This window comes from Dufourea novaeangliae, unplaced genomic scaffold, assembly GCF_001272555.1.
Source record: "Dufourea novaeangliae isolate 0120121106 unplaced genomic scaffold, ASM127255v1 scaffold55, whole genome shotgun sequence".
In the NCBI taxonomy this organism is placed as follows: Eukaryota; Metazoa; Arthropoda; class Insecta; order Hymenoptera; family Halictidae; genus Dufourea; species Dufourea novaeangliae.
The window spans coordinates 1,435,119-1,449,269 of record NW_015373934.1 but is presented as its reverse complement, the minus strand read 5'-3'; the positions used below and the strand labels follow the sequence as shown (position 1 = coordinate 1,449,269).

The window sequence follows — 14,151 nt, the reverse complement described above, 5'->3', positions numbered from 1 at the left end:
GATTATATTATTTCGCAGGACCTCTCCTGTAATTACTAACGGCGGAGCGAGGAGGGTCCTCTCTCCGTTCGTACGTTCGTACGGGCGTCATCCTCCATGGAATAATCGGCTCTCCACTGAGGCGTGAATTAAGCTTTCCGCTTAACTGGAAGAGACAACGGACAGGACGGTCGGGGGCTGTCCTCGGGTTTCGGGGAAACGAGGCATCCCTCGTTGAACGGATACGGGGTGTGGCGTTTTAATTTTCTCGATACCACGACCGGGAAAATTAACGACGATCGCGTGCTACTACCCTGACCTTTAACGATGTGCTCGTTAAAAAAAAAAAGAAAAAAAGAAATTGAAACGTTCGCGTTCGTGGCGATGGCTGGTGTGGATCGTTTGCTTCACTTTTGAGAAACGTCACTGTGATGACTAGACTAACGATAACGATGGTGATGAGATTTTATGTATTTCACAACCTATGCAAGGCAGTCTCTGTGAAGTAACAATCGGACACAAAGCTTAGGTATAATAGGTTAATATATTAACTATAGGGTATAACAAGTCAATTAATTCAGTTTCTATAGGATATAATACCGATATTTTACGTTTCAGTGGAAGTTCCTGTCTCTACCATGACTTTGCTGTTGTGTGTTAATTCGAATAGAATCCTGCCCAATTCTGTATCCACGTACAATAGAAATGCTTCTTATCCATAGATTCTTTTGCAACCGGTGAAGAAAGTCCACGCCGCCAAGGATGCATAATGATCACTCATACATATACACACGAACGATGAATATTCATCGTGGGGGAGATCAGCTTCTGCGTGTCCTCGCACAATCGGGTGGGGAATGGAGGAGTATATGTTTTGCAAGCTATCCTACAACGGGGGTCGCCGTTTGTTTTTGCGGCGCGATTTACATGAAATTCGCGCAAGCGTGCAACCGATTCTTCGGAGGGATGGATTCAGTGGGATGGTGGAAATAGGTCAATTACGGAGAATACGCAGGTTCACCGGGATGCTTCGTATCACGAGTAAACACTCGAGGATGCCGTGTCCGCCTTCCGGGAATTTTGTCGGTCGCCAAGGGTTTGAACTGCATTTCGGAACGACCGCTGCATCTGGCTTCGAGAAGACACGAATAAGAGGTGTACTGATCGAGAAACTAGATCCATGCGGTGAAATTTCTTGATAATTAACACGATGACTTCCACAGTGAAAAAGGTCGTACGTAACCAGACACGATTTTTTTTTTCAGTCATAAATCGTCGAAAATATACACGTTTAATTAATACAGATTGTTGGAATGACCGTTCGATTTTTATTTCCAGACAAACGGATCCATTCGAGGGACGGCAGGAGGCTGGAGGGGTTTTGTTGTTTTTTATTTCCCCGAAGAACCACGGGGGAAGTGTTCGAATTTCCAGGATCGGTCGCACGTGGGTGGACGTTTCAAGGAACGGGAACGATAAATACATTTCTCCTTCGACGACGGAGAACGCCACCGTCGTACATACGTCACACACAGGGGGTGGGTTGCGACGAAGAAAAAAAGGGGAAGGGGGCTGGAGGAAAAAAGTTTCGCGCGTCCCTTAAATCCTCTCCCCTCTTACTCCTCTACTGTGTTCTTCTCCCGCGTACACACACATCGAAGAGCGGACACGGAGCGCGTGGGCGTCCTGTAGCCTCCGTGGGCGTAAACGCGGTCGCGTGGGCGTTCGGCCTGTTGCGGGGGCCGAACAAGAGCGGACGGGGACTGAATGCGGGAAGCGGTGCCACGCGATTCCCCCCCGTGTGCTCCAGACAGTAAGAGGAAAATCCGTCATGAAATCATCGACGTATAATACCTAGATCGCGCATTTGATCGATTGCAGTGAAATATTATAAACAAAAAAAGTTTTTGTTGAAAAGGGGGTGGTGATCCAAAAAAAGATAAGAAAGCGTATGCCTCAGATTTTCAAAGCACAACTCCAATATTCAAATGAACCACCCCTTCACTTCTCACACACCAGCTCCGATCGAGTAAAATTCCAAACGGACACCGAACGAAAAAAACTTTGAAAAGTGGTGGTGATAAAAAAAAGAGTTAAGAAAGCAATACCACATGATTTTCAAACCGCAACTCGAATATTCAACTAAACCACCCCTTTACTACCCACAGACTAGATCCGATCGAGAAACCCTGAAATGTCTCCCCACCCCCTATCTGCGTGAAACTTACCATTCCCCGACCGTCGTTCAACGGAACGTACTTTACCTATACGGTTCCCGAAGAAAGAGTCAATTAGAGGCTGCACCCTCTGTGCCTCCTTGAAACAATAAGGGAGGCTGGGTGGTGGGAGATGTCGACGGTGGTAGAGAAGATTTCAAGGATAGCACACGAAGATCTGGCCGGGTCATCGCGTCCCCTCCCTCCCTACACTGTATGACGATGGTGATACGGGGGTGGGGGAGGGGTGGCTCGTTCAGCCAGACGGTGGGGGGTGGTTGATCGACCGTACACCCTCAGCCGGTTTTCTAGTCGTCCCGCCGAGCCCCGACGTTCATTCTGCCTCGATCAGCCGAGCACCAACGGTCCTCCGCATCCATCCTTCTGGAGGAGAGTTCACGCGATACGGGGAAGAACCGCTGATAGAGAGGGAGAGACGAGTGACTAGTTGAAGCTTTAGAAGAATAGAGAAAGGTACTACTATATTTATTTATTTATTTATTTTTGTTATTTTTTGCTGGTGATGTATATGTTACCTTAATTTTGGGCCAGAAACATTTGAAAGGGGCGATCTCTCGGTCGATCTAATTGGTCGAGTTTCCGTGAGATAAAGCCGACCGGGGGTGAAATTGTTCGGTTATTAATAGAAGGCCCGGAATAGAGGGTAGATTCGGTGTCGTGATAATATTTTAATGAGAGAAAGAGAGCTGGGAATCACGATGATCGGTCTTCGAGAGGGAAGTTTCGTTTCATGCGTGTTTGCGAAATGATTCGAGGATTGCTATTATGTTCTTGGTGGATAGTTTGTGTCTTGAGAGAAATCGGGGGCATAGTGGTCCAGAATTTAGCAGTTTGAATGGTCCAAAACAAATTTCTTTTATCTTCCAGAGAACTTACGTTCACTTATTATTAACTGTGGAAGATTTGTTACACCCGTTATTGTTCTCCTCGAGTCATTTCGTGTCATAAAAAATGGAAGGTTGGAGGTTTCCGTCAAAAACGGAAAAAAAACTTCCCTGAAACTTGAGACTTTCATAAAGATGTTGCGAACAAACTGTTAGCGAATGATAACTTGCTGAAATTGATAAAAATTCATTCATCTACCTGCTTCTATTCGAATGAAATTTATAAATCTCGAAACATTTTTGTTCTCGAACTAAATAAAAGTATGAACTGCGTGCATTTTGATTCTGGACCATTATGGCGGGTCTGAGATTTTTATCGAACGGATGTCGAGTTGTCAATGGAATGCACGGTCAATGAAATGCATCTTTAATTGGGCCGAGTGTCGCATAGACGGGGTACGTAAACGCGACAAATGACTATAGTATTTCTGGACGCAACAAGTGTGCGATTTCTGGGTCTGCTATACTCTGGTTTTGCTTCGTTTCTCCCTTGCCTCGGTTCTCGTTCCTACGTCCCCCTTCACCCAAGTTCATTTAATCCGTTCAGAACTTTTTACAATCGTCTTTTATCTTTAATCACTTCCTCAATCTTCGAGGGATCTTCACGGTGATCTCGATCGATGAATGGTTGCTTGCTTACAGCCTGGAAAGTTGTTGTTATTCCTGCGACCCCGCCCGTTTACGCGCAAAGATATTCAAGTGCTTTTTTGTTATACTTTATTTTAGTCCTGTTGTTTTGATACTTTTTCCTTAAATGTATTAACATTGTTGCTGTACCATTATTTGCATTATCTAAATTAATTTTTCACATTAACTCTTTTTGCCCTCGTACAGTGGCTTGCGAAAATTTCTTCACAGAAGACCGTTGCATTTGTTTCACTAAATTACGAAATTGGAAATTTTACTTCGAACGTATATGAAAGGTTTATTAGAGAAGAATGATGGAACTGAAAATTATAAGGATACATAACTAGGAATTACATAACAATTTGTATACTTGATTGTTACTTCGGGAGTATGTAAATTAATGTATGAAGTATTTTCTATATTTAAGCTTCGAAAGCAGAGGTCTTTTTTATTACATTCCGGGAATTTATGGGAATGTATGTTTTAATGGACTAATTCAAAAATTCGAATGGAAAATTTATTTCATTAATTATATATTAATATTCTGTAGATTTCCAATAACGTTTCATCCTTTCGCAACTTAATGAAAGCAATCTGTTTTCCGTATCGTTTGATCTGCATTTCTTTATGCGTAATATAAAATATCTGATTTGGAAGTTTCAAGAAAATCCATTGTTGTATAAATTCAAAGGCATTTAGGTCCCGATCCACTTGCGTTATTAACAATCAATTCTAATTGGATTTCGTTCTTTCGACCGTAGCTGCGCCGTTCCTTTAAACTCTGACATTTCGCAACCGATAAAATAGCCATCCGGAAGCGGCCGATTATGTCCACCACCCGATTCCGTTTCGGAGCTCGGTTAATTGCTCGTCTAATTACCCGAAATCCGTGCGCAGCTCGAGCGTAAACTAATCCCGCGAATCCGTCGAGGTGTAATTAAATTATTGGAATTGCTGATTGCAACTGGAGGCGTGTCTTGCGTTCCTCCACTTCCGGAAATTCAATTGACACGCAGTAATATTCCTTGAGTTTCGTCTAACTCAACCCCACTAAACTGATATTTCGGATTTAAGACCGGATATGGAAGCCGTTAATAAAATTAAATAATTTCTACACATTTAATAAGACTTTAAAAAATAATTTTATATAGTGAAACATACGTTAAACATACGAAAAACTTATAAGGTACTAAAAGGATTAATAAAGCCCACTATGTTGTAATTAAAAATTGTCATCCTTGAAAAATTGATTCCATAAGTTCAAATAATTTTTTCTATTGTAAACCCGAGTGATCAATCTTTCATGAAGCTTCAGGTTGTTCTTCTTCGAGTGTAAAACAGATAGAAAGTCGATTTCCCGTGACATTGTCGACCACAAAACGCGATTACTTCGATTAATTATATATTCCCTCGTTTCTGCGCCGGTGTTCTGATTCGAAATTTTCGCGAAACCATACGAGAAGAATTCGCGAGGCTCTTATAGCGGCGGCAACACGGTATGCCCGTTAATTTTTCACGTGCAATGGAAATAGATGCCTGACATTTCGCATTATGTGACATTTAAGCTTCTTTCGTAGTGACCTGCTATCTTCGTTTTCCCGCGATCGCGGGCAACGTACACTTCGACCTGTACAACCGCGACGGGGGAACACTTTACACTAACGACGTGCTTAATCTAGATAAAAAAAAAAAATAGAAAAATCACACGAAACTCGGTTGATATATCGATCCTTAAATTCTGACGAAAAAAAAGGAAAAATCGAAAGAAAAACAAACGATTTTTCATTCCACGAATCATCGAGTTTCAGTTCAAATGGTGAACATTCATGGATTTCAGATGGTCGCGTGGGTGGGATTGCTGAGTCTGTGCTCGATCGTCCTGGCGGTTGAGTCTCTGCCAACGAATCTGGCGCAGGAGGTGAAAAAGACTGAACAAACCATGAGACCAAAAGGTAAGTGTCAAAAGAGTAACAATAAATCCTCGATGAGTGTTCGAAGGCTCTTATAGGCACTGACAAGGAGATGTTTCCAGGTGTAGTTTTAATGAGGTTTAGCACAGTGGATAGACCTTGGAATTCTGAAGCCAATGATCTTTGTTTCAACCACGTACGGTCATTAGTTTATGAAATATTTAATGTTCAATGCGCTCGCACACTCATCGAGGATTTATTGTATTCTTCGGTTTCCACGTTTTCGATTTATGGTGCATTAATAACACGTGCGTATGGTTTTTCAGCTAAACGATCGCAGGAGATGCTGATGTTTGGTAACCAGCAGAACCATCAAGCGGAAAGCAACACTGGGACATCTTACACGTCCAATACGGATAAGAGTAAGGAACAAAATTTAAATACAAAAAGTAATTAGACGTTCGGATAACCGTGATATAGATTCTTTACTTGCTATGTTGATAAATTATCCAAATATAATAAAGTCTCGATTCCTGCGCGGATTAAAAGTATAGATCAATCACTCTCGTTAACGTGAATCGTTGTTAATATTCGATTAATCTATAATTTCAGTTCGTATATGTCATAAACTATTGTTCCGTATTTTTACACAGGAACCCTGTCCTCGTCAGGATTAGGCGGCTTGAAGGTGGCTCTAGCGGAGGAGGAGCAGACTCGCTCGAAAACGCCTACCAACAACCTGTACGACCGTGATTCCTTCTCCCCTTACGATAAGAATTACGAGTAGGTATTTAAACAATCGCTAGAAACACCACCTTACATGTGCTTCTTCTTCCGAGCATTAATGGTCCTAGATAACAGATTACGCCTTAAAGACGCCCATTTTACGGTTATTTTAAGCCTAAGGCACCTTTAAGCCATTTTCAAGGCGCATTGATATCAGTTTTATTTGCTATGGATGGCTATCTAACATAAGAGAATCGAAAACCAATTTTTCAAATTTAAATAGAATTGATCAAACGAGGCTAAATGGTTGCTTGCCAAGATTCAAGAAGAAATATTATTTTACTATAGTAATTGTAATTTCCACGTTTAATCGATTTAAAATCTGCGATATACTTTCTTTTCTTTATCTTTTATTCGAAACTTTTTATGTAAATAATGAATTTGCTCGTCTCTGACCGGTGTGTGATAATTATAGGTTAAGAGTATTGGAAATCGTTTTGTTGCAGTTACGGAAAGGTTCTGGTGAACGAGCTGGGCGACGAAGTGTCGAAGATGTGGGAGGATCCCCGGTACTCGCGTTACTACCTGACCGAGGATCGTCGTAAGAGATCCGAGAAATCCACGATCACCGGGACAACCACAGCGAAACCGGCGACCACGTCCTATCAGTCGCCGACGTCCACGCAGCAGCCGAACCAGGCCCAGGTGAAGAGAAGGTAAGTCAATATATACACGCTGGGCCACGAAACGTGTGATCAGAAAATTATTCGACTTCTCAGATAGCAGATGACGCCTTAAAGACGGCTTAAAGATATCTTACAAAAATAGTTCTATTTATGGCAGTAGAATAATCTAAGCTGATCGACGTTTCGTGGTCCACCCCCTATAATCCAAAGATCTCTATATCTCTGTACTCTATCGTCCACTCGGTGGAAATGCAAGTGTCATCAGTGATATATTGAGACTGAAATATCGTTTAAACAATTCGTACGACCCTTGAATCAGAACCCAAGACTTTTCACAGTAACAAGAACTGCAACCATAAGTACACATTAGCTCCCAGTGCAATTTCACGATCACGTTAAATAGCTCTTCCATCAGGAGTACATCCTCGAAACGAAAATTCGTTCTGTTAAATGAAATTCCATTCTGTAATCCGTACACCCCTCTCTATATATCCCCGAGAATCGAAAGTAAAAAAAAAAATATATATATATATACAACATTTCCTACTGATCTCTCGATCGCAGCGTCACTTTTACAAATGACAAAGATAGCAGGTTCGTAGAATTTAACCGTGTTATTGCAAAAAACAGTCAAGTGCGTCGTGGGTGTTTGTGTATTGGGGCGAATTCACCTGTGGAAAATATCAGGGGAGGTTGGGAAAGCAGGGGGTGAATCGACACACGGGTGGATAACCCACCCCCATAATTTTCCACCCCCTGGCGAGCAGAGCTCACCCTTCCAGGTCTCTCCTGCTCGGGTGGGACATGATCCCTCTCCTTTTTTTCTTCGACGTTTCTTCTGAATGGGGATGAGAGAGGGCTCTGGCGAGGGCGTTGCCCTCGAGGGTGGGGAGGGGGGCAGAAACGGCGGTCGACTTGACGACCAAGTCGTTCAATACGACTTGGAGAGGCTGTCGTTATCGGTGTGTGCGTGTGTGTGTGTGTTGATCATCAGACGATAATGTGTGTACCCGTGCTCTACTCGTCATTCACACCTGGACGATGATCAATTAACCCTTTCGATCCTTATGTCGAGTATACTCGTGACGAAAAGATGACATTTTTTTGTCCAATAACGAGTATACTCGTGTTTAAGGGGAAAATGGCACTTTTTTTTGTCCACTGATGAATATACTCGTGTTTAAGGAGAAAAATTTGCATTCGTTATTTAAAGGAAAATTTCGGTAAAACAAAAAACATATTCGTAATATTAATGCGTTTTGGAATATTTTAGGGGAAAAACGAAAGTATAGCATGGATGCACCATTAAAGGAACGTTTACCATTGGTAGATTATAAAAAATCGAATTTTCATTTTACAAATGTCAGAGACGTCAATTAAATAATATTATGATCTAAACCGAGACGATTTTTAGGTAAAACAACACAAAAAATGATTAAATAAATTTACGCTACAATCTTAAGGTGGCATTAATAGGAACATCTACCCTGTACAGGAATTTTACCTTGTACTTTAATAACAGTTCTCTGCGGAATTACGTAACCGATTCGAACAGCACACAACATGGCGTGTTTCCATGTACAGACAATGTCGAGGATTATTTACATCGAAACGAATTTTCGTTCGAGCAGGTTTTTCGTATTTCTAAAATATTTCGTTTCTCGAGTCGTGTACAGGTTCTACCATGGACGTAGTCTGAAGGCGGTGGGTCACGAACGACCCCCCGTTGGTCCGTCGTAGGGTTGGTCCTCACGGGAATCACACGGAACCTGAAAGCCCGCACACATGCTGTTAAACATGAAAACACCCTTCTCGATTCTTCATATCGGAAGTCGATATTTCGAACAGTATTTTCAGCGTGTACGTGTGTGAGTGGACAGAGGAAAATTGTCGTCGTTAATTAAGATGACGTGTGCACGACGAAGTTCCCGCGGGCGGTAACGTCAGCCGGTGAATTAATTATTTTCCAGCGAACCGGTAGTGTGGTGGCTCCTTACGTCAATCTTTTATTTTTACGACGTGTAAGCGCTCGCTGGGAAGCCTGTGTGTGTGCGTTGGCTGACCTGTAAATAAATGTCACAGGTCATCCCCCATTGCACACATACAGGGAGAGACGCGGCTTGCCACCGTAGCGTTCCTGAACAAGGCTAATTCTCACGGCGCAAAGAATAATGGCTGGGGAGGGTAACAGTAGCGGAAGGAAAGAACTTTCCTTCGAGGAATACAATTCCTTGTATGTGTTCCACTTGTAGCGCGCTTTAGCTATAACGTGCCTGAAAAATCCCGAAAACGTGGCGAGAATTCGTTACTTGTGGAAAGGACATTTTAGAAAATTTAAAAAAAGAATCTAATAATGTAATAATCATAAAATAATGTAATCTATTCAAAAAATAGTTTTTTTTTTAAATTGTTTATCCTTTCCCCATTAATTAATTTTTTCCACTTTATTTTATATGAAAAATCACAAAATATTACAGTTTCTACCACAGAAATATTTTTGAAATTTTCGTCACGTTTTGGGGATTTTGCACCACTGGTGTGCGTTGGATGAAAAGAGTTTCAGGAACCGACGATTAATAGAGCCGATCACGTTCTGGTTGCCAAAGCAGTCGATTGGAGTTTAACTTTTTCCTACGTACAGTTCTTTAATTTGTTTATATTAGTTGAGCTCCGTCTCTCTTTGTCGTTCCATTTTCTTAATGCCGAGAGAAACGGGGTAGATTTGCAATCTGCAGTCGGAAGCATCTCGTTTAAATTCCAGTTAACCCATCTTAATTAGTTCGAAAGTCCTCGGAACTATGGAAAACGCGTCGCTAACTAGCTTCCTGGAATATTAATTATAACCGCGACGGTATTAATTAAAACGCGCGAGATCGGCGACTGGAATAACGAAGCCGGTAATGGGCCGATGGTGTCGATCAAAAAGTGAAGGACGACGTGATTTCAATAATAAAAATAAATATCTTTAGATTGAAAAAAAAAAAAAAGAAAAAAACGCCACCCTGTCGTTTCGATCATAGACATATACATGTACCTAATTTACGGCTATTTTAGGTCTAAGGTACCTTCAAGCCGTCTCCAATGCGTCATGTGCTATCTGGGTAAAAATAGACTATAGTTTCTACTACAGAAACATTTTTGGAATTTTCGCCACGTATATTACGAATAAAACGGTCCTTCGTAAAACAAATGTTCCTACTTCTATTTCATTATAATTCTAGTGTAATCACTTACGTCGAGCATTGCACACGATCTCAGACAGAATTTTTGCTATCGCTCTGGATCGATCCAGTTTGACTTCTAGAGGACACGGAGGGGGCGGGAATGGGAAAAAGAATCAAACAAAATGGAGGAAAAAGAGAACCGAGACCAATTTCGCAATTTGATCTATGCCCTGTAAATTATTCAGGCTCCTCGGGAAATTATCGTGGTAAAGCCATGGGGACGCATTCTGTGTATGTGTGGACACGTCGGTGCAGTAATCGGGACTCGTTCGATACTCGTGACGCAATAGGGTAGATTTCCAAGGGGTGGGTCCACGAAAAGCTGAATGGAGCCAGCCGAGCTAAAGTAGGTCAGGCCCCCCGACTATCGCTTGACATATCGCCAGCCAATCAGCTGACAAGAATAGCCCACCCAGTTAACCGTCCGTGAGCTTCCGGAAGATCTATGATAATTCAACGGGAGACGAGTTGCAGTCGAGTCGTGCCTTTCTATTCAGTTCACGTGCGGGACACACCAGAGCATTGTTATCGGGAAACGCCTCCACTTCGGAAAATCAGTGGGCACCAGTTCGACAGAGAAAAACGTGTTCCTCACGTTTTTCTAGTCTCTCTATCTGGACCATTTGAACAAATAAAACGTCATAAGTACATATTCCTGCAAGTACGGTTTCAGTCCTGTTTGTATAACGATATGTGACCTAACCTCACTTTCGAATGTAAACCAAAGATTCGAACAGCATCCGTTTTGTACACGAAATCGGGAATGACAATTTGTTAGAAAACATATGTGAATAATCGTCATCTATTTATTAATGTTTTTTGAATTTCTCGACACTCTTCCTGCAGAATAAATATTATCTCGAAGATCGTTATCGATTTGAAATCGTTTCCGTGTTTCGACCATTTGTCCAATTTCCTTTTTCGCCTGAATTGCCAGACGGAGCACACGAACCTGTATTGGTAAAGTCGTGTGCAAAAGCTTGAATGAAAACCACCTGACGAGTCAGACTCTGTTTTGGCATATGACCAACCAATCAGCTGATGGCATTAGCCGCCGGGGGTGCCGTCATATCGATCATCCGCGACATAGCATGCACCAGGCATGCTCCACGGGCCTGACCTAGGACAATATATCCCTACCCCCGTTTTTCGTCGGCGCAAACGCGTGCGATCCCGGCGTTATTGCCGTTCTAAAGCTGCGTCTACACTGTGTACCAAAATAGTGTTATCTAACGAATTGTTATATAACTGTGCTGTGTAACATGTTTTTATAACTTGTTGCAAAATTATACCTTTCGACAAGTTTGTACAACATTTCGCATCTGGTTATTAATAACGATGTGTCACACTTGATAGATGACATATAACTTTCTATATATAACACAAAAAATGTTATGTAACATCATGTTTTATAACATTTCTTTCTGTATTTTTTTAACAAGTTTTACAACTTTGCTATATAACGTGTTATATTATATAGTGTAGACGCAGCTTAAGGATCGTTTTTTTGTCCTCCCCTCTCACCTAACTTCTCTTTATCTCCGCCATTCAAAATGTACTTTGCGGCTGGATGCGTTTGATGCTCGAATTGGGTCGAACACGAGCGTCCGTTTTCCACCGAATCGAAAACCGATACCGTTTTCCAGGCGTGAATCAAACGGACACAGCTCGAATGACCGGAACCGTTTCTCGATTCGTCCTGTATTTCACCGTGTATGGAGTTTTATTCTACTCTAATAGTCCTTGACACCACCCGTACGATCATTTCTAATGTTTTTCTAATATTTGAAAATATGCGGTTGATTATTTGCGTCTGCTTTAAAATGGACGTCATTGTTGGCACTTTTCCACCGTTTCCCATAAGCCTCTCGATTTTATGGAAAAGACGTTTCTATGGAAAAAAAATTTGCGCCGAAAATCGACGAATGTTTGTGAATCATGGGAAATGGAAATTTTCAGCGTATCGATTTACCAAGAACCGCGATTCAAGAGGGAATTGGATATTGATCCGGAGGACGTGTTGACCCTTCTGTCCCTGTGGGAGAACGAGCGTCGCAACCGGTAAAAATTTATACTCGTTATCGTTAATTATGAACAACGTGATCGTTCTCGGAATCCAAACGATTTTATCGTGTGTTTTTTGTTTTCGTTTGTTTGCACAGAAACTGGCACAAGTACGTGAACGAGGAATACGATAACGTGGATGACGATGGTAATCTCCTTGAGGACGACGATCCACGAAATGGTACGTTCGATATTTCACAGCAATATGCTAAATAGGGTCAATGGCCCGATTGTTGCAGGTGTAATACTGCCATGCAATAAATTCCCACTTTTGTTTTTGTCTTTATCAAGAACCTTTTAAATCGTGATTTTGCATAAAACTCCGTAGTCTACAGATCGCACACGAATGAGAAACGGTGCAATCAGTTTTGAGGCGACAATCGAGCTCATCAACGAATAACGTGACTGATTTCCACGATTTTGTTCAGTGATCCCGTGGATGGACAGCCCGGTGTACCCTCCCCGTCACTACAGCGTCGATTCTCTGTACCCGTCCGATATCGGGATCGTCCGTACCCATCCGACGAGCTATTACGAGCAGTACGGGAACCAGTACGGTCAACAATACGACGGAACATCACAATACGGCAGTCCCCAGTACGGTCTTGCTTATCCTCAGCAAACGTATTATAACGCTCCGGAAAAGAGGTTTATGGTTTCCAGAAAACGTTCGCAGGTGAGACAGTCTACGGTGTAGTTCTGAGAAAAAAATAAAAAACAATAAAGTTTATTCATATATATATATACTGAGAAACACGAGGATCATAAAATATATTAGAATAAAGTAAAAGAAGGAAGTTGTACGAAAGATTTCCTTTCCGAGGTGGTAATCGACTGATCTTTCGAATCGCTCGAGCGACGCCATCTTGGATACTCGTAACCGGTTGCGTATGTACTCTGAAGTCTCGTTTCCATTAATCTCTGCGTGGGTGGATGCACCAGTAAATGAACACGTACCAGTAAACGAACATTATCTATATAAAAATTAGTAAATTAAGTTCTTCGTACAAACAAATCCATATCCTATTCCGGATAGATTCTTGATCTAATCCGGAATCGATGTTGTTCGTCGAGGTGTGTAAAGGTTGAAATTTGTTCGTGTTGCAGACGTACGATCCTTACTCCAGTGCGACACAGTACCAAATGAGCTCCCAGTCCCGGGGATTCCCCTACCAGCACCGTCTAGTCTATTAAGTCTTCAGCTCTCGACTAACAAACCCGAACGTGTAACGAAAGAAACGGAAAAAAAAACGAAGGATAAAGCAGCGAATGTTACATTGAGAGATTATCTGGAACGTATTCGGGGGAAGCGAGAGAGCCCAACAAGAATCACACGATCCGAACCGAAAAAGAGGGGGAGTAACGAACCGGCTAATTTTCGGACTCATGTATACGCAAGGAACAGCTACACACCGCGGTGGTCATTTCGAGGAACGCGCCCCCATTTCCCACCCCCTTTATTTAACTATATTCTGTCCTTTGTTGTGTGATACAGCAATATATGTATGTACACCCAGGAGTCAACTGGGCTTCCACTAGGGGAAAAAGTGGCGTAGAAGAAGTCTTCTACCACTTAGTAAATTTATTCCAGGTACTGAAATAAATGTTACATCACTTTTTCCCCTAGCGAAAGCCGAGCTTGTTCGTGAGGCGGGAAAGAAAGACTACTTCTTAATTTAAGGGAAACACGGTGCTCAGAAAGACTTCTCGCTGACAAGAGCACGCTGAAGAGACGATTGTTGTTCTTTTGACAAATGTTCTTTTCGTTTAAAATTCGTCTTTAATAGTCACAAGATCTCTTAACTGTTCATTCA

At 42.0% G+C, this 14,151-nt stretch overlaps 1 protein-coding gene across 1 annotated transcript; it reads left to right on the top strand.

The window, feature by feature from the left end:
* Window positions 1-2,550: 2,550 nt before the first annotated feature.
* Window positions 2,551-13,845, top strand: LOC107195219 (prohormone-2-like). The gene is made up of 9 exons (XM_015585024.1): window positions 2,551-2,669; window positions 5,565-5,679; window positions 5,964-6,059; window positions 6,291-6,420; window positions 6,870-7,079; window positions 12,233-12,334; window positions 12,436-12,518; window positions 12,766-13,013; window positions 13,445-13,845. The coding sequence occupies exons 2-9, from the start codon at window positions 5,565-5,567 to the stop codon at window positions 13,529-13,531; spliced, it is 1,071 nt and encodes a 356-aa protein (XP_015440510.1). The 5' UTR covers window positions 2,551-2,669; the 3' UTR covers window positions 13,532-13,845.
* The last annotated feature ends 306 nt before the right edge of the window (window positions 13,846-14,151 follow it).

What these genes read in the sequence shown, in the direction of transcription:
- LOC107195219 (XM_015585024.1), top strand. Translation starts at nt 5,565, where the DNA reads ATGGTCGCGTGGGTGGGATTGCTGAGTCTGTGCTCGATCGTCCTGGCG. An exon ending in GGACGACGATCCACGAAATG is followed by an intron (nt 12,519 to 12,765) that starts GTACGTTCGATA and finishes GATTTTGTTCAG; the next exon opens with TGATCCCGTGGATGGACAGC. An exon ending in TTTCCAGAAAACGTTCGCAG is followed by an intron (nt 13,014 to 13,444) that starts GTGAGACAGTCT and finishes TTCGTGTTGCAG; the next exon opens with ACGTACGATCCTTACTCCAG.